The sequence below is a fragment of the Nannospalax galili genome, unplaced genomic scaffold (genome assembly GCF_000622305.1).
Source record: "Nannospalax galili isolate Female #2095 unplaced genomic scaffold, S.galili_v1.0 scaffold286, whole genome shotgun sequence".
Taxonomy (NCBI): domain Eukaryota; kingdom Metazoa; phylum Chordata; class Mammalia; order Rodentia; family Spalacidae; genus Nannospalax; species Nannospalax galili.
The window spans coordinates 9383694-9408183 of NW_008359442.1; the positions used below are offsets into that span (position 1 = coordinate 9383694).

General features: G+C 41.7%; 2 protein-coding genes across 2 annotated transcripts in view; one reads left to right on the forward strand and one right to left on the reverse strand.

The window, feature by feature from the left end:
• Lhcgr (luteinizing hormone/choriogonadotropin receptor) overlaps positions 1-15671 on the forward strand; it is a 69755-nt gene extending 54084 nt beyond the window's left edge. Inside the window, exons 9-11 of the mRNA XM_008823039.2 lie at positions 4044-4229; positions 7320-7400; positions 13751-15671. Of these exons, the coding sequence (XP_008821261.2) occupies positions 4044-4229; positions 7320-7400; positions 13751-14900 (1417 nt within the window). The 3' untranslated portion in view covers positions 14901-15671. The remainder of the gene's footprint in view (positions 1-4043; positions 4230-7319; positions 7401-13750) is intronic.
• Positions 15672-21408: 5737 nt separating this feature from the next.
• Positions 21409-24490, reverse strand: part of Gtf2a1l (general transcription factor IIA subunit 1 like) — a 70660-nt gene continuing 67578 nt past the window's right edge. Inside the window, exon 9 of the mRNA XM_008823040.2 lies at positions 21409-21626. Coding sequence (XP_008821262.1) covers positions 21519-21626 — 108 coding nt within the window. The 3' untranslated portion in view covers positions 21409-21518. The remainder of the gene's footprint in view (positions 21627-24490) is intronic.

Below are 24490 nucleotides of genomic sequence, written 5' to 3' on the forward strand. Positions count from 1 at the left end.
GTTGTGGTTATGTATGTCTGTGTGTGTGTGTGTGTGTGTGTGTGTGTGTGTGTGTGTGTGTTTGCATGCGCACAGGAGCACATCTGTTTGTGTAATCTCACCCTTTTATTAGAACATAAGTATAGTGAATTAGGGTTTACCATGTTGACCTCATTTTAACTTACCTCCATGAAGAGACTGTGTTCAAATAAGATATTCTGAGCTCCTACTGGAGAAAACTTCACACCTGTAAATTGGAGGGACCATGGTTCAAATTGTAATGCCAAACATGGGGCATAGCCTTGTGTGCTAGTGGTGGGAGGTGGTTAACCACCTTGAACCTACTCATAGAATCAGTCCAAGGCCAGAGATCTGGCTGGCCCCTGGCTCTTGGCTGGCCACAGCTGAGCTGCTGTAGGTCAGTTTCTTTCCTGCTGGGGCAAACAGTGAGCCATGCAAGGACTTGGGGGAAGATTAGGAGAAATAGGAAATTGAATAGGAAATCTCTTGCCAACATGTTGATGCCTGTGATGCCCTGTGGAGAAAGGCTGCAGCTCCAGTCAGGCTTCAGGGAGAAATGTGACAGGCTTCCAACCCCTCTGCTGCTCTGCATACACATGGAAACCATGTGGCACCACACAGAGGCTCATTTCTTCCTACAAGAACACACCATTATTCATCCAACAAACACTGACCAGATGTGAGCAGATCCGGCACCAAGGAACAGTGGTGACTGAAGAAACCGTGGTCCCTACCCTTAAAGAGATCACAGTGAAACAGTAAACAAGCATGTCATTTTGAAATGCAAAATGTATAGGAAGCAGGGTAACTTTGTTTATCCATTCATTTGTATAATAACTCTTCAATGAGTTTTTAAACCAGTGCCAGACTCTGGACTATGCATCAGGGACACAGAGAATAAGACAAAACAGACATCTCTGCCCTTGTAGAATGGGGGCAAGAGGCAGGGTCATGTATGTAAGTAAAATGTGCACCAGGCCAAAGGGAAATGGTTATGGGGAGGAAAAATTCAGGAAGTTGAAGGGAAAGGAGTCCTAGAGAAGGAAGTGACCATTTTACATAGGAGGACCAGAAACAGGTCATTTCACCTATGAAAGAAGTAAGAGGTCAAGTTCTGAGGAAGTCTGAAAAGAAAGCATTCCAGGGAAGGAACGGCAGAGCAAAGGCCCCAGGCACAGGATCTCGTGTGTATGAATAACAAGACAGCGAAAAATGGCAGACAAGGGCCTTTGGCCACTGTAGGGACCTTGCCTTTTCTTTGAGACAGGATAGCTTCGGGGTCTTGAACAGAGCAAGGATATCAAACTGTCCCAGGTGTGCTTTATGTCCTAGATCCTGCCGCTATTGGTTCATAACTCTGTTTGCTCTCCATCTCTTAGCACTGTACAACCCAAACTCCTGTCTGCCCAAGCTGCTGCCATGCTCCACTCCTGATGGGCTTCCTCCTGTCTCCTTCCTGCTGTGGGTTCTTAACTGTCCACTGCTTTTCTGCTGCTGTGAGCCCTGACCATCTAGTTCCTACGTCCCATTGCTCCCCAGTCCTGACTCTGTTTCTGAGCTCCATCCATGACTCGCTCTGTCCACTTCATAATTCCTGCCACCATCTGCCTCTGTCTCTGTCCACTTCCTAGAACCACCACTAAGCACCTGGTCTCTTCTCCTTCCTAACTCCATCCACTCCATCAATCCTAATACTGTACCTTATGACTTCTGTTTCCCATGGCTCCCAGTAGTCACTGCTTCCTGTCCACTGCTTTCTCTGTGGTCTCCCCAGCATCAGACTGTCCGACAAGGGGCCTTTTTTTATATGTGTCATAATCAAAGTCCACCAGACAGAACCTTACAGGTATACTGAATTCTCTCCAGCCTAGCAAACTGTAATGGCCCTGGACAGAGCTGCCCCATGCAAAAGATGACAGACTTTGCATGGTCATACAAGCCCTGCGTAACAGTCCTGAAGGGCTGCTGGGTCAGCTGCTGAGAAATGACTACCAGTGCCTAGGTATCATGCCCAGAACAGTGGAGCCAGACCTAGCTGTCTTCCTTCCCAAGCAGTGCTCTTGCTCCTCTCCCAGGATCAGAAGCATCTATTCTGGCCCCCAAATAAATCCATTATCAGAGAGGCACTCCCTTGTAATGAGGCTTTGTCACTTCTGAGATTCTCATTTTATTATAAATGTATTCTTTGTACAATAAAATACGATCATAGCTATCCCCTCCAACTCCTGTGATCCCCTCCAACATGTCCCCCTCCCAACTTTTTTATTTTCCTTTTCTTATTTTTTTAGTAGCCAACTAGGTCAAATAAGTGCTACCCATATCATAGGTGCATGGATGGGAGGCCCGCCACTTAGAACATGGGCAACCTACCAGTGGCCACATCCCAAGAGAAGAATGAGCATTGTCTCTCCTCTAGCAGTATCAGCTGCCAATCATGCCTCAGTTAAGAATGAGGTCTGGTGAGCTCCTCCCCCATCCATGCCTGCATTTTGGCTGGCTTGATCTTATGCAGGTCTTGTGTAGGTAACCACAGCTGCTGTGAGTTCATGAGTGCAGTGTCCTGTCATGTCCAGAAAGCATGTTTCACAGCATTCCTCCCACTCTTATGTTCTTTCCACCTCCTCTTCAATGTTTGCTTAGCCTTGGCAGGGGCAAGTTGATAAGGATGTCCCATATAGGGCTGAGCTCTCAGTCACTTGTTCTCAGCACTTTGACCAGTTATGAGTCTCTGCACTATAAAAAGAAGCTTCTCTAACCAAGGTTGAGAGCAGTCCAGGTCTGAGTACAAGCATAAATATTTAGAAAACAGTTTGATAATGTGACCATTTAACAAAATCACTCTAGTGCCTATAACTTCCCCAGCCCCGTGTGAGATCCACTTTGAAATGTTTTCACTCAAAAGAGAAAAAAGGGGGGAAAACCCCACCTTGTCTGGGAAGAATCTTGTATTTAATCACTAATAACCTAGCGATAGGCGCTCTCAACAAGATGAGGACATTGATTTCCTACCTCAACAAGCAGACAGAAGCAGGAAAAGCCTAGAGCCCCTGGGGCAGAGTCTCCTGTCCTTGGTGTTGTCCAGAAATCTATACTCTTCTCACTCACAATATTTCCCATCCATCTATCGATATTGATCCCTCCCATGTGCTGGGTCCTGGGGAGTAGGCTGCTGAGGGGCCTTGTGCTGCTGGGAAAAGTTGGGGGTACAGTAACTCCAGCCACTTAGAAGATGAGCTGAATTTGAAAACTCCCACCAACTTCTTCCTCCCGACACCATACATTTGGAGTTTCCTTAGGCTTTGCCTCAAGTCTAGGAAAACCAAGGAGCTAGGGCCTTGCTTAAAGAGCTAAGCCTTTTGCACACTTGCTTTAGCCTGGCAAAGTGTATGCGTGCTTGAGACAGATTCATCCAGCTGGCCATTAGAGAATGTGTTTTCTGCTTCCTGGGTAGATGATGGTTAATGCCACATTTGGCTCTTAATAGAATGACCAGCCTGCATTTCATGAAAACCTCCCCTGCAGAGATTGATCAATCAGAAACTGAGGCATCTGAAGCCTGAGTATTTCCCCCTGGGGCAGAGTACAAAAGCTGATGTCACCTCATGTACCTGCTGTCTCAGAAAGCTAGCAGTTATTTTATTTTTGTTAAGCGAAGAGAGAACAGGAAGGAGAGAAAAGAAAGAGAGGGAGGGAGCGAGGGAGCGAGGGAGCAAGGGAGGGAGGGAGGGAGACACAGAAAGGAATCAGGAGAGAACAGGTAGAAATTCTAGTGACCCTATGGCAGGTTCAAGGAGTCATTACTCAACCTTGAAAAGAATAACGGGGTGCCACTGAGAAGAACCCCAAGATGAGAAGAACTCCCAGAACAGCTATTTGGAATTCAGATCTTGATGAGAGTAACTAAAGCAGAGAGTCAAAGGCAAAGCAAAATGGAGAAAAGATTTCTCAGAACATAGGGGAGGACTGATGAGGGGAAGTTGCAGTCTCTGAATCAGATGTTTAAAATAAGTGAGTAAAAGGCCCTTCTCCCCTTAATGGCTCAGGGATATCTCCTCCACCAAACTGCAGGACCTGCCAGGCTACGGGCTGGAGTCCATTCAGACACTCATCGCCACGTCATCCTACTCTCTGAAAAAGCTGCCATCAAGAGAAAAATTCGCCAGTCTCCTGGATGCCACATTGACTTACCCCAGCCACTGCTGTGCTTTTAGGAACTGGCCAAAGAAAGAGTAAGTGAAAACCAAGAGAGACACCTGCCCAGCTGTGGCAGACCCAAATCCAGAACTAGCCATGTGGTCCACAGTGCCTTATCCTTTACCTGCTGCCTTCCCAGCCAACTCCACAGTCATGGGGCCCTTTCAGCTAGACAAAAAGAAAATGAACTGTCCCTGGTCCTCATAAAAACTGCTGCCAAATAGGTGACGTGCCCTGTAGCTTGGAGACCTCTGTACCAACTGAGGACTAAGTGAATTATAGCCTACTTTAGCAATTGCAAAAACTAGTGTCAAAAAGAACCAACCAATTATAATCCTTAGCAGACAGCATCATTTTTAAAGAAGTGGGAAGAAGTAAACTCAGAGGGTGAAATTTTCATAGTCTCTTAATCTTGAATTCAAAATGGACATAAAGCACTAAAGCATTTTTTAAAACTATTTGTCTCCCAGTGGAAAGCATCTTTCATTTCAGAGTGGAATCATAGTTCCCTAAGGATTTTCTTACTGTACAAGCAGGAAGGGCAGGATGCTGGCTCTTCTGTGTCCAGCCGAGGGCATCCAATGCTTCATTACACTCCAGACTGGGGGGGTGGGGGGGGCACCAGGACAAGATTTCATTCTTTCACAGCATTATTGTCTAGACTTTTCTGACTGAGATGCACAATAAGAAACATCATTTTTGCATTGTAACCCAGTCTATGTGTCACATATGTAGGTGAAAGCAATAGTTAACTGTTCAAATACATGATGCTGCCATCACAGATGCTTCCTGTTCTGTCGCACTCCTCTAAATCGCACTTACTTGTTTTTACTGCCAGCCTTGATATATGCTATTGTTTTCATAACCCACTAATGGGTCACAACTCACAGTGGGAGAAAGCAGTGCCCAGAAGAGTCATTACAGCAGCCTGCAGAGATAAGCTCAATCAGTTAATTAGATAAGGTACTGAGACAGTGACACCAGGCTGAGGCTGGCTTTGTTTGGAATCGACCTATTTGTAACTAATCAACCAGCCTGTATTATTTGTGCCTTGTGTAGGTAGACTTGATTCTACCTAAGGATTTGGGGCAGCTGAGAAGACAAAAACACTTGCGGTGTTAAAAGTTACACACCATTAACTGAGTTTCAAAGGAATATGAGTGCCTGGAATGTTCCAGTGTACCAGGTCCAAGGATGAAAAGATGAGAAGTCATTCCAGCCCTCACAGAGTGTATGCAACACTCCAGAGCACCAACAGCAGATGTTGTAAGAGACAGAGCCGAGAACAGAGCAGAATGTTCTGGGGCCACGGAGGGATGCCAAACAGGGTTCATGGGAGGCTTCCTCAGGAAGTTGACTTATGCCGAGCCCTGCAGAGCAGACAGGGAAAAGCAAGCCAAGAAGATGGAATGGCTCCTGTGAACACACAGACAAGAGATACTAGAGGATGAATATTCAGAAAATCTAGAACAAGAAAGATGTGGACATATGGAGGGAGATGAGTCAGAGGAGGAAGCCCAGAGAGAGGTGGGCCATGGTGAGCTGTGAGTGCCAGTCCAAGGTAGTTGGAGGATGAGAAGCCAGAAAGACTATAAAGTGAGACTATGTGAATTTGCTTCTATGAAATCTCAGCGGGGCAGTGGGAAGAAGGATGAGCTGAAGATGGTGACGCGCAGGAGAGAGGGACCAGAGCAACCGAGATGAGAGTTTAAGATAAAACTGGTTCTATACATCCAGCTACACCTTTGTGGCAAAGAGGTCACAGTCCCTCTGAAATTACTGCTATGTGAATCTTTAGTTCAAGACTTTTTAATTCCAGAAGATGAAAGTAGTCACCTTTGGGTACAAAAGAAAGAGGGATTATGGAATTATGGCAGTTTCTGAGCTCACAGATAATAGCATGACACAGAGATTGTCTGGATTAGACTTGGAAACTTCAGCTGACTCACAGGATCATTTGTGACCACAAGGCCTTGGAACCCAAAGCCTTGGAGGCCACTAAGGATGAAAAGCTGAATCTGTGGGGTGTTTGTGCAAACTGAGGCACCCTGTGGGTAATGCAGAGCTGCCTGGGCAGATGTTCTCAAGACATTCTTGGTATCTGTGATTAAAATTTCAAAAAAGACAGAATGGTTATCACCCAGTATTTGAAGGCCAAGTTCCTGGTAACTGTAGGTTTGTCTACATACAGTATCTCTGTCAGATACGGAGCAAGAACAAGCATCATATGAATGCACACACACACACACACACACACACACACACACACACACACACAATTTGATCCGAGTATAAAGATTCATGATAATAACCTAGAAAAACAAGCCGGCTAATTTTTGAAAGTCTGTTTGGTCAAAGGATTCGGCCATATTCCCTGTCTTTCCACATTTGTACGAACTCATTCCTACAAGGAATTGTTTGCTTTGTATGCATAAAAAACTGTCCAGTTTGGGCTGCCTCATCTCTCCGTCCTCCTCAGTGAAGGTCACCACAGCTCTCCCTTCCCCTCATTCCTCATTCTTTTCTGCCCCTCCCTTGGGATTTTGATCCTGTGTCAATATTCCTTTATATTCCTTCTTCATTTTATCACTCCCCTTTCCAGACACCAAACTTCTCAGAGGAAAATACAAAGAAGTGGGAAATACATACACCTGTTTTTCCACAAAAGGCCTAAAATGCATATTGTAAAGTCGTATCCAGCCCTTCAGAATCCTCACAGAAAGACTTCACTTACAATGTAAAGCCATGAACTCCAAATAGTTAGTCAAGGCCAATAAGAAAGAGAGTTTGTCAGGAACAAACTTGAATATACCACAAAGGGTAGCTTTTAATAAGCATTGAAAAATCTATGATTCAGTACAACAAATTTACATTTTTTCATCTCCAAAGCCCACACAAAACACTTAGCATTCAGAAGCATTTTCTCTAAGCTGGAGGCACACTGACAACAATGCAGAAGGCTTTACTCTCTCCCCAGGAAGCGGTTCAGTCAGGACAATGGTGCAGAACACAGGCAGGTGTAATAGGTAAAGAATGTGGATAAGTAAGGCATCAATAGACATGATCAAGTTGAAGGATCACAATCTCAATGGCTTGTTTTATTTTTTCTACCTCTTCTCTTTCAGAAAGAATTTTTCATTTTCCATTTTTAAAAACTTTTCCAAACAATGTGAAAACACAGTAAGAAAACCAAGTAATGAAACGCTGTAAGTATTCACACATGGACTCAGAAGCCCAGGTTTCTTCTGTGGGCACCTTTGTTATCAGCACCAACAATTTTCTTTTGATAGACGTCTTAGTTAGAGGATGTTTGCAAGGTATTTTTCTGTAGTTTCAAAGTGGAAAATTTTTTCTTTGTAAGTGGCAGCTAGTTGTACAGGTATCTTGGGTGATAGAAAAATAATAAAATGAATCAAAGTCTCTTTTAAGACTATAGCTAAGTTGTTACTATATGCATTAATGTGTATAAAATTGCAGTTTTAGTTTGAGGGATTTGAGTGACAGCTTCATATGAAATAATTGTCACTAGCTATACGGTCAGCATTTCACAAAGATAATCTGATGGCTGGCATAGCTTCAACAGGTAGCCACTTCCTGTCAAAAAATACTTGGCCCATCTTGACCTGACTATGCTCCTGAGCTTATTTATTAATCTGTCTTGTGTGTGCACATTCTTCTATGTGCAAATGCCTGTGTGTGGAGTGGGGAGGGAGTGGGATAGAAGTCACCTTGGATGACTCCTCGAGAACCATGTACCTTGTTTTTGAAGACAAAGTCTTCCACTGGGACCTAGAGCTCCCCAGTTCAACTAGGCTGACTGGCCAGTGGGTGTCAATAATCTCCCATCTCCATCTCCCCAGTGCTTAGATTACAAGTGCACACCACCATGCTGGGTGGTGGGACTCAAACTCGGGTCCTCATGCATACATAGCAAGCATTTTACCAACAAAGCCATCTCTCCAGTCCCTTAGCATTAATCTTAATACCATCGCTACTGTATTCTGGATGGAAGCTCCATTTCTATTCTACTGACTGAGTTTTAACATTTCTCCCACTTTAAATGCTGACTGCCCTGGCATTTCACTTACCTTCAATAGTAAAAGAGCATGCCTCAAAAGACAATCCCTGTGTCCCTAAGCCACATTTACTGAGGTTAGGATTTTATTATTCTTCCTACGTGTCCTAAAGGACTACAAAACGTGATGTCCTTCTAAGATACTTACCAAATCCCTTTTATTTTCTCCCATCAATCTCATAATGATATCGAGTTAGGGGGGTAATGGAAGGACTTTGGACCTTGGAGTACCCCAAAGTTGCATATGACCCTTAGCAGAGATGTTTCTGCAACACAGAATTTGGCACATACCTTTTTTGAGGGCAGGAGTTCTGGACAATACTTATGCTTACGCCTACAGGAGGCTCTTTCCTCCCTGCTGGGAGCAGCAGAAGTGAGATGCGGCTTTTAGAAGCAGAAGAGTGAAGGAAGTTGTTAGAGAGCAACAGCACCTATGATGGGTATTACCCTATCTCCTTTTCCATGTCTTTCCATCAAGTCTGCCACTACCTGCCTTCCCACCTCCCCCTTTGTGTCTGTCATCCTCTTCCACATGTCTCCTTTGCAACCGTGTGGTTTTATATTCATCAACAGGAAATCATTTCTAAGTACGGTCAATTGTGACACCCAGGGGTAGTTGGGGGAGGAGAGTTGTTACCCACCCTTAGCAATCCTCATCAGCCCTGCCCCACTCTTTCCAAATGAGCATCAACTCTGAGTTTACTGTGCTAATGCTGCTTTAAGATGAGTCCCTAAAGTCTAGCTAGCATCCTTCAAAATACCTGAAATCAATACATAGCTGTTAATTGCATCCTGCAAAAAATTTTGTTTTGGGGTTTTTTTTGGAAACAGGGTCTCATGTGGCCTAGGTTGGCCTCAGACTCATTATGTAGCCAAGAATGACCATGAACCTCTGATCCTCCTAAATGATATGATTACAGGCATGCACTACCATATCCACTTTATTTGGTGCTGGGACTTGAACCCAGGGCCCTGTGCAGGCTAGGTAAGCACTCTACCAACTGAGCTGCATCCCCAGCCCCTAACAAGTTTTTGACAAATTTCAAGCTCCCAATTCCCACCAGAAAGTCATTCTAAAGCCAGCCACTGAACCTTACCTGTCCTTCCCTAAAAAACTTGGTGTTCTCACCACTGTGGCTAACCCCATTACCTCCTAAAATCCCTGTATTTCTTCTTTCTCTCTCAGTTGTCACTGGAGCAGTCTGCTGCTTCTGCTTCCTCTAACCCAATATTCTTAAGCCCCTGAGTCAATCCACACCCCCTAGCAGAGCCACCAGTCCTGAAGATGACCCATGCTTGCTATGCTTGTCTTTGTCAGGCATGATGCTGCCATTAGGGACTATACTAGAACACAAATGCAAGCAGAAGCAGGTAGGTATTAGGTTGCAAACAAACCACCAGTGAGAAAGCCAGCCAAACAGATGCCTGGCAAGACAAAGAAATGAAAGAGCAGCTGGGTGTGGTGGTGCACAACTTTAATTCCAACACTCAGGAGGCTGAGGCAAGTAGACCTCTGTGAGATGGAGGCCAGCCTCATCTACGTAGTGAGTTCCAGACCAGCTGAAGCTACAGGGAGACGCTGTCGAAAGAAAGAAAGAAAGAAAGAAAGAAAGAAAGAAAGAAAGAAAGAAAGAAAGAAAGAAAGAAAGAAAGAAAGAGAGAAAGAAAGAAAGAAGAGAGGGAGGGAGGGGGGAGAGAGAGAAGGAGGGAGGGAGGAAGGAAGGAAGGGGAGAAAGAGGGGAAAGAAGGGGGAAGGAGTGGGAGAGGGAGGGAGAAAGAGAGAGAGAATGAAAGAAAGGATGGAAGGAAGGGAGGGAGGGGGAGAGAGAAAGAAAGAAAGAAAGAAAGAAAGAAAGAAAGAAAGAAAGAAAGAAAGAAAGAAAGAAAGAAAGAAAGAAAGAAAAGAAAAGAAAGAAAGCTAGCTAATGAGGTGGCTCAGCAGTTAAAAGCACTGGCAAAGGACCCAGATTTGGTTCCCAGCACCCATGTGGTGGCCAAAAACTGTCTGTAACTCCAATTCCAGAGGATCTTCTGACCTCTGCAGGCATTGCATAACATGGGTGCACCTACATACATGCAGGCAATACACTCATACACATAAAATTAAAAAATAAAGTATTTTTTTAAAAAAGAAAGAGCAAAGGAACAAGGAGGGCAGGAGAGGGAGCGTGTGGGACCTCCTATTTAAATTTGTCCGGAAATCATCGCACACTTTTTAGAAGCTTTAAATTAGTGCTTCTAACAGCTGAGATGATTTGCTAAGGGGGAAAGAATAAAACAAATCAAGATAACAATAGTTGGAATATTTTTACCCAGGTTTTGGCTATCGTTTTGATGAGGCATCAATAACACCTGCTTCAGATGCATGTTCCTGGGCTCCATGCCTAGAGGTTTTGATTCAGAGCTTGGGGTGTAGCCGGGAATCTGGATTTTTAACAAGCAACCTGGTGATTTGGATAGAAATTGATTCAAAGACCACACTTGGGCATGGAGAGATGGCTCAGTGGTTAAGAGCACTGGCTGCTCTTGCAGAGGACCCAGGTTCAATTTCCAGTACCCACAGGGCAGCTAACAATCATCCGGTTCCAGGGGAATCTGTCGCCCTCTTCTGACCTCCATGGGCACTGCATGACATGAGTGCACTTATATACATGCAGGCAATACACTCATATAAATTTGTTTAAGATAATAAGATATTCTAAAGAGAAAACAGCAGAGGAGAGATATCTGGACTATGGATGTGACGAACACATGCTAACACTGTCCTCCAAGGGACCTTGGTCTGTCACTTTTTTTAATCTTGATTACCCTGCTAATAAAATGAAGAATTCATCAGATGATCTATATGCACAAATACTAATAATCTATTTTAATAGTCATTTGTAACAATCCACTTTGAAAACCAAAAATATTTATATTGATGTTTGTGATATGAAAACCAATAAATGTGCTGCTTCTAAAGATATTTAAATAATAAAATAGATGAAGTCCCTATGCAGTCTTCTGGGTGTAGCAATAGCCCTCAACAAATCCAAATCAGTCTCTAATATTTTAACATCTTTTTAAAAATATTTTTAATTTATTTTTATGTGTATGAGTGTTTTACCTACATGTACGCAAGTGCACCCATGTCATATAGTACCAGTGGAGGCCAGAAGAGGGCATCAGATCCCTTGGAACTGGAGTTACAAATGGTTGTTAGCTGCTACGTGGGTGCTGGGAATCAAACCTGGGTCCTCTGCAAGAGCAATCAGTGCTCTTAACCACAGAGTCTCCAGTCCCATTAACATATTTTTTAAAGTAATTTATTGAGAATTTCATACATGCTTCTAAGGTGTTTTGATCAAATCCATGCCCTACTCAAACATTCCTGCCTCTGAAGAGGTATCCCTAAAATCTTTTCAGGATTAAATACAAGCTCCCAAACACTTTTGGCCTTTGGAACAGAGTATGTTGATAAGAGGCCCAAGGACATTTTGACTTTTAGCCAAGAAACTGGCTACTTTTCTTTGGGGTCTTTTTACCCTAACTGCCTAGCCAATTCCTATCTCCTATTCTTATCACATCATCCTCTGAAGAGGTTACCCAGCTTGCCAGATAGAGAATCGAGACACAGACCACTCTAGCTTCTTCCATGATGAACAGGGACACAGGGTGAGGCAATTAGGGTACCCCTTCAGTGGGTCTATCTAAAAGGCTCAAATTGCCTAACTCTTATCTGTAGGGGGAAAAGAAAGTCCTTGACTGTTGAATAGGAGAGGTGAAGAAGTAAAGGCAAGAGTAATTAGCATTACAAGTTCTAGATAGGGAACTAGAAAAAAAATCAGAACAGGGCAAATTTAAAATGCTCATATGAGAGTCCATTGAAATTTCTTTATGAGAGCTTCCAAAAGCATCCCTCTATTGGGTTCCTCCTCATTTTTCTTTTGTCTTCCAAGGCTGGACTCGAGAATGGTGGATTCAGGATTTGCTTACAGGCATTTTGATAGCTGTTGGAGTGGTTAGAATTAGTATTAGTTCCCTGTCAAAGGCTTCTAGAAAATAATTGTCTAAATAACTTTTTATATGAACTTAAGCCTACTGTCTGGGAAATGTAATCCCTTGAACTCTTAAAGAAATATACTGATTAGACTTTACTCTTTGGTTATACTTTCCTTTTGGGTGTTTAAGACCATACAGTTGGCCCAAATAAATCAATTTATTTTTACACTTAAGGTCATTTGAGGATCTGTTCCTCAAGGGTCACATGGGAGCCCCTGGCTTTCTTGTACCAGTTCCATCTATGTGAAGATAAGCCAAAGGTCCTGCTCAACTGTGGCTGGCTTCACTTGAAAGCATGGAGGAAATGATGTTTCCTCCTCTTTGTAGACTGGACACTGGTTCAAGTACATCTCATGGGGTCTCCATGTCCTCCCTGACCAAGAGGACAGGTGACTCATATTTTTAATCTATGTTTTCCCTTCTGTACTGTATTCCTCAAATATATTATCTCATCAAATCTGTGAACTAGCTACATACTTCCTAATATAGAACATGAAATGTTTTAGAGTAGAGAAACTTGAAAGAACTCTAAGGTGGAATAGGTATTTGCAATGGCCTTGAAAGAAAATGACGCCCAATTCTCCAGCTCCCAAGATTCTCAAAGCTCATCAAAAGAAGTATGAATTTTACCACATAGACCATGAGGATGTGGAGGAGGATTGGGTTGGATAAGTAGAATGAAGGGATTTCTGTTTGGGAAAGGCCATCCCCGGAGGAAGATACAGGCTAGAATGGCAGGGAGGGCTAACACTGATAAAGGATGTCAAGAAGAAAACCAATGTGATTATCCCACAAGAGAGAATGCAAATGTGAATGTGGCAGTGGGGTGGGGTTCCTTCACTGGGAACAGTCTTCACTCATACCCCTCAAACTGCTTCCATCCTTTCTTCCTGTTGTGCATGACTATTTTTCTGCTACGCCTAGGTTTCTAGTAATCTGCCAGTGGTTTCTAGTTCCCATTTGGAGTGCTGGATTCGCCCGGGACTTTAACATAAACACGTCCCCACTCACTGATGATTCTTAACACTCAAGCCTTCCAATCCCACTGTGTGCTGCTACAAACAGCTTGGTTGGCAACTAAATGAGATAAATAGCTAAGAAAATGCCAAGAAAGGATTTTTCTGGGTTAGCAAGTATATATTGTGTCTCTAAATTTGTTTTCCAAAGAAAATCGTCCCCTGTAAACAGCTTTATTAAGTCTTTGCATCAGTGTGTTAAATAGATACATGTTACAGAATCTAGATTGCTTTTCACTGCCTTCTGAAAGAACTCCGTCAAGACAGATAACTAACAAATAAATGTAAGGCGGAGGCTGTCAAGGCTTTGTTTTCTTTTTTTTCTTCAGCTCTAAAAGCCACTTATGGATGACTCTTGAATTTTTTTAATACTCAGAATGGTAGAAAGCCTTCTTGTTTCTCTCAAGCCACCATTCCCTTACAGCTATTCCACCATCTTTGCCGAGAGTGATCTGAAAGACTGGGATTATGATTATGGCTTCTGCTCACCCGCGACACTCCGATGTGCTCCGGAACCAGACGCCTTTAACCCTTGTGAAGATATTATGGGCTACGACTTCCTCAGAGTCCTGATTTGGCTGATTAATATCCTAGCCATCGTGGGCAACTTGACGGTCCTCTTTGTGCTCCTGACAAGTCGATACAAGCTGACGGTGTCCCGCTTTCTCATGTGCAATCTCTCATTTGCAGACTTTTGCATGGGGGTTTATCTGCTGCTCATTGCTTCAGTCGATTCCCAGACAAAAGGCCAGTACTACAACCACGCGATAGACTGGCAGACAGGGAGTGGGTGTAGCGCCGCGGGCTTTTTCACTGTATTTGCCAGCGAACTGTCTGTCTACACCCTGACGGTCATCACTCTAGAAAGGTGGTACACCATCACCTATGCTGTTCAGCTGGACCAAAAGCTGCGACGGAGACACGCCATTCCAATCATGCTCGGAGGGTGGCTCTTCTCTGCTCTCATTGCCGTGCTGCCCCTTGTGGGTGTCAGCAGTTACATGAAGGTCAGCATCTGCCTCCCCATGGAGGTGGAGTCCACCCTCTCTCAAGTCTACGTCCTAACCATCCTGATTCTCAATGTGGTGGCCTTCATCATCATTTGTGCTTGCTACATTAAAATTTACTTTGCGGTTCAAAACCCAGAGCTGGTGGCCACCAACAAAGATACAAAGATCGCTAAGAAAATGGCAATTCTCATCTTCACAGACTTCACTTGCATGGCACCCATCTCCTTTTTTGCCATCTCAGCTGCCTTCAAAGTGCCTCTTATCACGGTCACCAACTCTAAAGTTTTACTGGTCCTCTTCTATCCTGTGAATTCTTGTGCTAATCCATTTCTGTATGCAATCTTCACAAAGGCATTCCGCAGAGACTTCTTTCTGTTGCTGAGCAAATTTGGCTGCTGTAAACGTCAGGCTGAACTTTACAGAAGGAAGACATTTCTCGTTTATACCTCCAACTACAAAAATGGCTTCCCAGGATCAAATAAGCCTCAGTCTGCCCTGAAGTTGTCCACAGTGCACTGTCAGCGTCCAGCTGTCCTAGACAAGACTTGCCACCATGAATGTTAGCTGCATTATTGAACTATACTTATATCTGTAAAAAAATAAAAAATCTACCTTAATCAGTAACTTTAATATAAAGGGCTAATTTTAGGAAAGTATTTATTCTTAGGCAATCTGAGAAAGAGAAAACTGGGTAATTCCAGTTCAAAGGATGGTGCGACTACTGCCAGTCCTCCATTGGAACACAATGACAGAAAATTCAGAAGTGCTTAGAAGTTTCTATAACAATTTAGATAGATATTTTGTTTGTTGAAACTAATATTAAGAAAAACTGAAGTGGCATTTTGCATCTCTCTGGTCTTTTTCAGTTTTGTAATTTTTGTTGCAATCACCAAAAATATGAGTTCATAACAGATTGGAAATTTAAAGTGGTCTTTGCCCTCAGTTTGAAGATACACTAGGAGATGCACTGTGCAGTCTGCTAGCCACTAGACATGGGTAGCCAAATAAGGCTGAAGAGAGTGATTTCTTAGCCACATTCCAAGTGCTCCACATGTCTGACTAGTGTTGCCTGCAGTGGGCAGCACAGACACAAACTGCTTTCATCAGTGCAGAGTCCTACTGAACAGCACTGTTCTAGAGACGTTGTTTAGTTAAATTGTCACCTAAAGGCACAGTTCCGCTTATTTGTTTGGCTTGCAGTTCATAAAGTCCTCATGGGTAGGAACCCACCTCTGCCCATTTTGTTTACCCATGCCTTACCGCAGAATCTTAGCAATAACACAGAACAAATGTGCTGAGTTGAACTTATGAAATCTATAAGGAAAAATATTTCTAGAGCCTTACATTTTTAAGTGAAATAAAATAAATATTTAAAATAACATTATTTCTGTCCTTTGCAGTTCATGGAAAAATATGCCCAGTATTTGCTAAAATGTATTTTTACTTATTAGAATTAATTCATGAGGGGTAAACAAAGTATGGTTCTGATTGCACTGTTTTCGTTTACTCCTTTGATTTTTTTAAAGTAATTTTTATCATAAGTTCATTACATACCAAACATCTTGATAACTGTGTTAAACCATGATGCAGACACTTACTGATCTTATACAAGATGAAAACCTTTTACATTTTCTGAAAGCATAGAAAACTAGTAAAAGATTCAACAGGAGTCAGTCTCAAAGCTCTCCATCAAGATCCCAACCTCTTAATGATTATGCTTTGCTGACTTCTGTATTGGTTACTCATGGTTTTCCAAAAGTCACTTTGGTTTGAAATACACCAAAGAAAAATAAATGAGTGATACATTGATGGATGATCAGAAAAACTGATAATTTCATAAATAGATACTGTTATCTGTTTATATACAAAGTTCCTTAAATTTCCTCCAGAATTTGATAATGAACATTTTCAAATGTATAGAAATGTTCAAAACTGTATAGTGAACACCCACACACTGTTTACATCCAACAACATTTTACCATGTAGGGTCCCAGGCATACCTATGTAATTCTCAATCCACTATTTATCCATCAATGTAGCTAAAGTTTGATACTTTTAAAGTAATTGGAAGACATACGTAGTCCTTAGCCTTATGCAAGAGAGTACAAAGTGTATGGTCCTATTTATATGAACTTTAGCCTTGTTATTCACAAAAGCTCAATATTTGTTTACATTTTGGTTATATTTCCATGAAGAGAAATGGACAAATCGTTAAATGTTCCACTTGAGTTTTGAGAAATGCATCGTTAATGTGACCCAACACTATATCAAGACATAGAACATTATTACCATTAGAAAGCTCCTCATCCCTCTCACAGAGGTAATGACAGTTGTGACTTTTTTCTCCATAGATAAGTTTTGCCTGTTCTAGATTATATAAAAGGTATCATGAGCTACATACTCTCAGAGTGCAAGGTTCCTTTGACTCAATATGAAGTTTTTACTAATCATCCATTTAACTGTTTGAATCAGTTCATTCCTTCACATTGATGATTAATATTCTACTGTATCAATATTAAATTTTCTATTCTCCTGTTGATGAACATCTTAGTTATGTCCAGCTTTTAACTCCCTTTGAGCATTTCATTAAATATATGGCTAGATATAGCTAGACTCTATCCATCTAGTGTGCTTTCCATTCTTAGGCCACCATGCAAAATGATTCAAAAGAAGATTGTAAACTTTGTGAAATCTCTCCTCTGTAACATGGTTTTCACATTCCTGATTTCTCTGCTCCGTATCAAGCAGCTCTATACAGATGCAGTCCTCTGTGACACCATCATTCCAGAAGGTAAGAGCAAAGGAAGAGAATACCAGCTCATCCTGTGCTGCAGAACACATTGATAGTCTTTCATAAATCCCAGACCCAAAACAACTTAGTAAGAGAGCAGAGGGAAGACAAGGAGAAAGTGCAAATCTATCCTAGTAGAGAAGCTGTTAGACGAGCACACACTCAAATAGTGTCAGCCTAACTCATGACCTCTTAGACAAATAACTTTCTACAGTTTAACAGATGAAGTCAGAGTCAGAATCTCCCTCACTCTCACTTCCAGATCTTTCTGCACATAAGACTTTGTTTGAATTGCCTTCCAACCCAATTCTTTATTTTGTATTCCTTCTGCCACAGGTAGATCTTCAGACAGTCTCCCATTTCTCCGGAACTTCTGTCAAAGCGCCTTAATTCTCATTCCCATCCAGTCTTTCCCATGCCCTCACTGTCATACACCACTGATTAATCTTCCTAAACTCCTATTTCATCTTATTACATGCCTGCACAGAATTCCTGAGCAATTCATCAGCACCTATAAATTTAAGTTACAGCTCCTAGGCAAACACTCAGAACTGTTAAAAGCTGTCCTCAGATCTACTTTTCTTCTTCTGATGCTTCCTTCATGAAGCAAACTGATGCAGTTACGGTCTCTAGCCAGGCCTCGCCATCTCCATGCTGGAGGCCACACCATTGTCACATCGGTCCTCTTTTCTACCTTCTGTGAGATCTAACTACAGGTCTACCTACTTCATCAAACGTTCCTTAATCTGCCCTTCCCTAATGCACCAGTCACCTCTACATGAAATAAAGAACATGATGCGCACATGATCCGCAGTAGTCTCTCTCGCGACATTGGCACTCACCTGTATCACTCATTTTCCTTTGCCCCTATACCGCGCATTACTAATTATCTACACGCCCATCCTTATTTCACCTTATTTCATGGCAGGAATCTCTTTAGTGATAGACTAGTTTCTTTTACTTCATTTCTCCTGCTGTATCTTTTCTAAAGCCTTGCACCAGGGGTTTTTGTTGATTTGGTTTGGTTGTTGTGGTGCTGGGGATCCAATGCCAGGACTCATGCAGGCATTCTACCCCTAAGTCTCATCCCCATTTTTCACCCTTGCTCATTTTCATAACTAAAATATAAAGCTTCCACCATTAAGAAGTTCATGTATGAAATATTTAGAATGTACATAATATAATTCTATATAATCCCTCAGACCTAAATCATAAATGTCATATGTTCAATGAATTTCTATTTCTTATATTTTTTCATCATGTTTGATATTGTTACTAGTGGGCTACAAAATGGCTTTAAAAAATTAATCAATCTGGAATGAATCATCTAAACTTACAAAACAACTTTAAAAGACATTGGTATTTTGTTTTCTGCTTCCTCCATCTGATGTAAAGAGCTTGGCTTTAGTTTTCTTAAGAACACATTAAGTTCTACACAAAAATTAAAAATCTCACAAAGCATTTCAGTAAATATTTGTATGAGCAATAATCTTTTCTGGGCTGGGGAGATGGCTCAGTTGATAAAGTGCTCACTGAACAAGCATGAAGACCTGCGTTCGGATCCCCAGCACCCACGTAAAAACTCAAGCACAGAAGTGTGCATACATAACCCTAGTACAGAGGAGGAGAAGTGGGTGGAGATAGGTAGATTTGAGGAGCTCATTACTCAGTCAGCCTAGCTAAATTAGTGACCTCCAGGTTCAATAAGACACCTTGACTCAAAAACTAAGGTGGAGAAGGGCTGAAGAGATGGCTCAGCAGTTAAGAGCTGTTGCTGCTCTTGCAGAGGTCCAAAGTCAAGCTCCCAGCAGCCACATAAGGCAGCTCACAACCACCTGCAATTCCAGTTCCAGGAGATCCAGTGCCCTCTTCTGGCCTCCATGGGCAGCAGGCACATAGTTGGTGCATATATATAATATATGCACATTAAATAAAAACAAATCTTTAGAAATAGAGTGATCAAGGAAAACAACTAATTTGACCTCTGGCCTCCACACTCAAGTACAAACATGCATGCACACCCAAACATACATGCACATGCATACATGGAAATACAAACACATTCATATACCACACACATATATATGCACAAAAATAATCTTTTCTTCAAAACGGGTGATACAGTAGTTCCTCCTATTCTATAGTTTCAATTACTGACACTCAGTCTAAAAGTATTACATGGAAAATTCCATAAATAAACAACACATTTTTGATTGAGCACTTTTCTGCATAGTACAGTGAGCTCTCAGGCCATCACACTCAATCCCACAAGGATTGAATCATGCCTTTGGTTCAGCATATCTACCCTGTACATGCTCCATCCCTCTTAGTGATTTAGCAGCCATCTTGGTTATCAGTGTTGTCACAATACCACATATGTTCGTATAACCTTTGTTTTACTTAATGATGGGCCCAAAGTACAACAGTGGTACGAAGTCTCGAAGTGTGCTGGCATAGAATTAAGGTACCCAATACCCTCACAAATTTCTAACACAGCACACTATAGCCTCACAAAACACACTTTCTCCATCTATAAAAGGTATGTCACGACATTTGCCAAGGTATTACTTGGCTTAGAAATTTCATGATCGTATTTTGCTACAAAATGCAAGAAGTGTTTGGCTTGGACATGATGAAGCAGTTCCTAAAAGTAAAAGCAATAAGATGCATAGCCAAGTCTCAGGCCAACTCCCTTGACTTAGAGGGCTTAATGAGTAACTGTCTCTTTGAAAATGGATGAGGATTTGACTTACGGTGCCTTTAACACAGAATATCAAATATCTCTCTCATGTGTGGAAGTTTAAAAACAAAACCTTAGCCAGGTGAGGTGGCGCATACCTGTAGTTCCAGCACTGGGAGGGAGAGGCAGGCGGATCTCTGTGAGTTCAAGGCCAGCCTGGTCTACATAGTGAGTTCCAGGACAGCTGGGGTTACAGGGAGACCCTGCTTCAAAAAGACAAAAAAAAAAAACCTTGACCTGAATGCAGCGTAGCGACAACTAGAGGTTGGGAAGGGCAGCAGGGGAAGGTGAATAAAGGAGGCTGGACGGGATCAACTCATGATGTACATCTATGGAACTATCCCACCAAACATTATTAACATTATTAACATTATTAACATTATTAATTCATGTTAATCAAAAATAAGGTTAAAAAGAAAAATAATGAACTTGCTAAGAACTAGAAAATAAACTCTAAAAATATCATGTTCACATTAAATGTTATGGATGTCAGCATGTTAAAAAATCATTAACTGTGAGTACATGAACTCAATTTGGTGAAGCCAAACTATCTAGGTTTTCTAAATTAAACCACAGAATCAAACAGGTGATGTAGATGGCCACTGTGCCAAAGAAAGCACTTTTCTGAATTTTTCATTGCATTGTGTTAGGTGTATTTAGTGAGCATTCAAATAGAAACTTTGCTGTTGAAGTGTATTCTGTACTGTGGAACCTGGCCAAAAAAAATGGAAAATCACTGACTTGGACAACTCCACAAAAACTAGGAATTTTAAAGCAGCATTATCTGAAACTAGTAAATGGGTACAAGATCCAAAACAATTTGAACTCTTAGTTCTCTCTGTGGTCACCACCAAAACTACCATCAATTACATTAGTGCAAAAGAGAATATTGTGCTTTGTTTCATAGCTTACTTTTAAATTGGGTTTTTTGTTGTTGTTTTGTTGTTGTTGTTGTTTGTCTTTTTGAGACAGGGACTCCCTATAGCACCAGCTTGCCTGGAACTGAGCCTTGAGCTCACAGAGATCCTCCTGCCTCTGCCTCCTGAGTGCTGGGACTAAAGATGTGCACCACCACACCCAGCTTTTTTTTTTTTTGCATTTTTAAAAGATGAGGGTACAGGAGCTGGAGATGGCTCAGAGGTTAACCCAGGTTTGGTTCCCAGCATTCACATGGTGGCTAACAACCATCCATAACTCTAGATTCAAGGGATCAGATGCCCTCTTCTGACCTCCACAGGCATTGCACACATGTGGTGCACTTACATACATGCAGACAAAATAATTATATACATAAAATAAAAATAGATAAATCAAAATGTTTAAAACAGATAAGGATACAAGGGCATGTAGAGGCTACCATGAGTTTTCCCTAATAACTAAATTGACACTTCATCATGCTCTGACACACTCAATGCAAATATGCATTATAATGATACATAAAATAAAGAGGACCCCTACTAAAGTGGAAAACAAAATAAGCATAAAATCGTGTCTGCATTTGAACTACAATTTTATTTAATTCCATGTAGTGAACAAAACAAATTGAGGAGCTCTGTGATGGACTATATATAAAATAAAGATACAGGTCACGCTACGAAACATACAGAGTCCCAGTGAGGTTCACAAAACTCATGTGCAGAGTTCATAAGGTTTACCACTCGGCCTCACCAATGGCTTTTGCAAACACATAGTCTCTCCCTCCAAAACACATAACACCATCTTTCAAATAGAATTTCCATCTGTTCTTGCTTCGATGAATCTGGAGAGAAAAAAATAATCTAAATTAATTAAGCTTATAAGCTAAAGAATCACTTATATTCTTTAAAACAGCAAATGAAATAATGGAATTGTGGCCTTAAATATATGTTCTCTTAAAGTAAGACCTCTTCAAGATAGTTTATTCATTCTTTAGCAAATATTTGAGTTCTCACAGGCCAAATACTACTTTAGGTACTGGAGATACATCAGGTAATCCATATATACAAGAACCATCCCACAGTATCGGAATACCAATGAGGGACTGGTTACATAGGCCATGGCTTTATATTTGCGTACAGCCTATTCACATCTTTCCGTAGGGCTGAAATCATCTCTTGGCTAGTTATAAATCCTGATGCAATGTGAATTCTTCTCAAGAGCAGTAATTACTGTACTGTTTAGGAAATAATAACCAAAACAGTCTATACATGCTCAGTAAACATGTAATTTTTACAAATATTTTTAAACCACAGTTGGTTGAACTTGTAGAGGAAATTGTAGGTATAGAAGGCTGACTGCAGACTTTCATGTATTATATATGTAAAAAATATCAACGGAGTTGGAGACTAATCCTAATAAACTATGTAGAATATTAAAAGGTGATGGAAGGTTGGGAATACAGAGATGGGATTAGAATGTTTTAAAGGATAATCATGCTTGGCTTGATTTTTAGGGTGACTTGAAGGTGGTAAAAGGGGTAACACCAGGCAAATGTGGGTTTGAACATTCCAGTCAAGGGAAGAGAAGTGACAGGAACTGAGAAGGAGCATTCCGTGCTGCTGAAGGACAGAGAGTCCAGCATGGCTGCCGAAAACAAACAAGAAGGGCATGGCTAGGGTGCTCAGAGTGCGGAAGCTGTGCTTGCTGAAGGGGAAAGTCACAGTAAAGGGCTAAGCAGAGCTGGTCAGATGCAGCTCAGGAACTAGGGTGCTCAGAGTGCGGAAGCTGTGCTTGCTGAAGGGGAAAGTCACAGTAAAGGGCTAAGCAGAGCTGGTCAGATGCAGCTCAGGAACTTGCTAGATCCTGTAGCTGGCTGTTTCTCAGATTCAACAAATCAGCCGAGATTCAGACAAAATAACAAACAAGGAACCCTGCTACTGCAAGAGGTCAGAAACCACCACATCAGTGTTACCTCTGGGTAAACCGCAATGACTATTTAAAAGCAGTAGAAATACATGATCTGAGATCAAGGGCCATCTAGACCTAGCTGTTGACCACAATAGTCAAATACAGGAAGAGAGCTGGGACTGGGATTCGGGTGTTGTTCTCTGAAGCATAACAAAGGATAAACCCCCTACTTGTGTGCTTTCAAAAGTTCTAATAAGGTAATTTTTCTGATCTTGACCCCTGAATTTTCACCTGCACATGACTTACATGTTGAATACAACAGAATCCTGAACTCAGCATGAGTGAAAACATATGACCAGAATGAAAATCTCCAGTGGCGATAAGAAACCATGGGCAGAATTAAGAGGAGAACAGCAACAGCATCCACTGTGGCAGCTTTGTCAAGTGACTATGTGTAAAATCTAGCAATAAGTCAATATTAGTTATTAATAATGGAGCTGGAATTGACCTGGAAGCCTCCTCCCTGATGACCAGCTCTCATAGTTCTAGAAGATGCTATACAAGCTGCTAATCAATCAGTGGTTCAGCCCAACTGTAAAGCCTAATAGCCACAACATCTGGCAGAGCGAACTATCTCTATTGGCGCAGTAGTGGCACTTTTATCTAGGGAGTAATCAACAGCTATCGAATCAGATTTAAAGCCCTCTCAATGGGAGGGAATTCATGGGTGATGCTGTAAATATAGCCTAATACATATGGCTGAAAAGATAAAAAATTTCAGAGAAAGACCCTATCTCTGTCATATCTCTAGACAAATGAAATGTCTTACTGTATGCTAAATATGAATCCTTATATTTACAGATAAGTATACTGTGTACCACTCATCAAATAAGCTTCCTTTTGCAAAAGATGGAAGCTACTACAGAGTCCCACAACTGGTCACACACAGAGAATCTATGTCTGAGAGAGGCCCAGCCCTAAGTGACATATTTACAGTGGCACCTCTACATGTAAGGCTCATGGAACATAGCAGAACAAGTGGTAGAGAGAAAACTAATACAACCCTCAAAATTCCTGATACAGCAGAATGTGATGCACACAGAAGGCAACAGCTGGTTAAGTTTTAGAGAATAAGAGACTGTAGAGTCCATATCCCTGGATAGCACTCCTGTACTAAACTTCACCCACCTACAGCTCAGGGATCATTATGGAAGAGGGAGCAGAAAGATCGTAAGAGCCAGGGTTGGTTCATGAACATAAGGAAACAGAGGTTTCAGACCTTTAGGAATTTGCTCATGAACTTGTAACAATGGTGACAGCATGCACAAGACCCATGGTGACTCAGACAAAAACCCAACATAGAACGGGGGAAATGGGCAGCAGGACCCAACTGAGTCAAAGGACAATTGGCAAATAACTACTTCAGGGTGAGGCAAATAATTAACTGTGGGGTGAGGGAGAGTAATCTTCAAGGGAGTGACTCTAGATGGCTTACTAGACTCCAGTGGATGAACTTGCTCTGAGGGACAACTGGATACAAATGCTGGACAGATAGGACTTAACATACATGACAGAATACCTGAAATCTGGTGGGGAGGCATAAAGGGGTGGGGATAGTGGAGGGCATCTAAATTTGATTAAGGTATCACATATGAATTGTACAAAAACTTAATAAAAAATTTCAAATATTAGTTATTAATATAAAAAGCATATGACTTGATCTAAGAAGACATATATGATCACTTCCAGTGATGTTTAAAGAAAATTTGATTAAACTCACCTTTTTTTCAGAACATT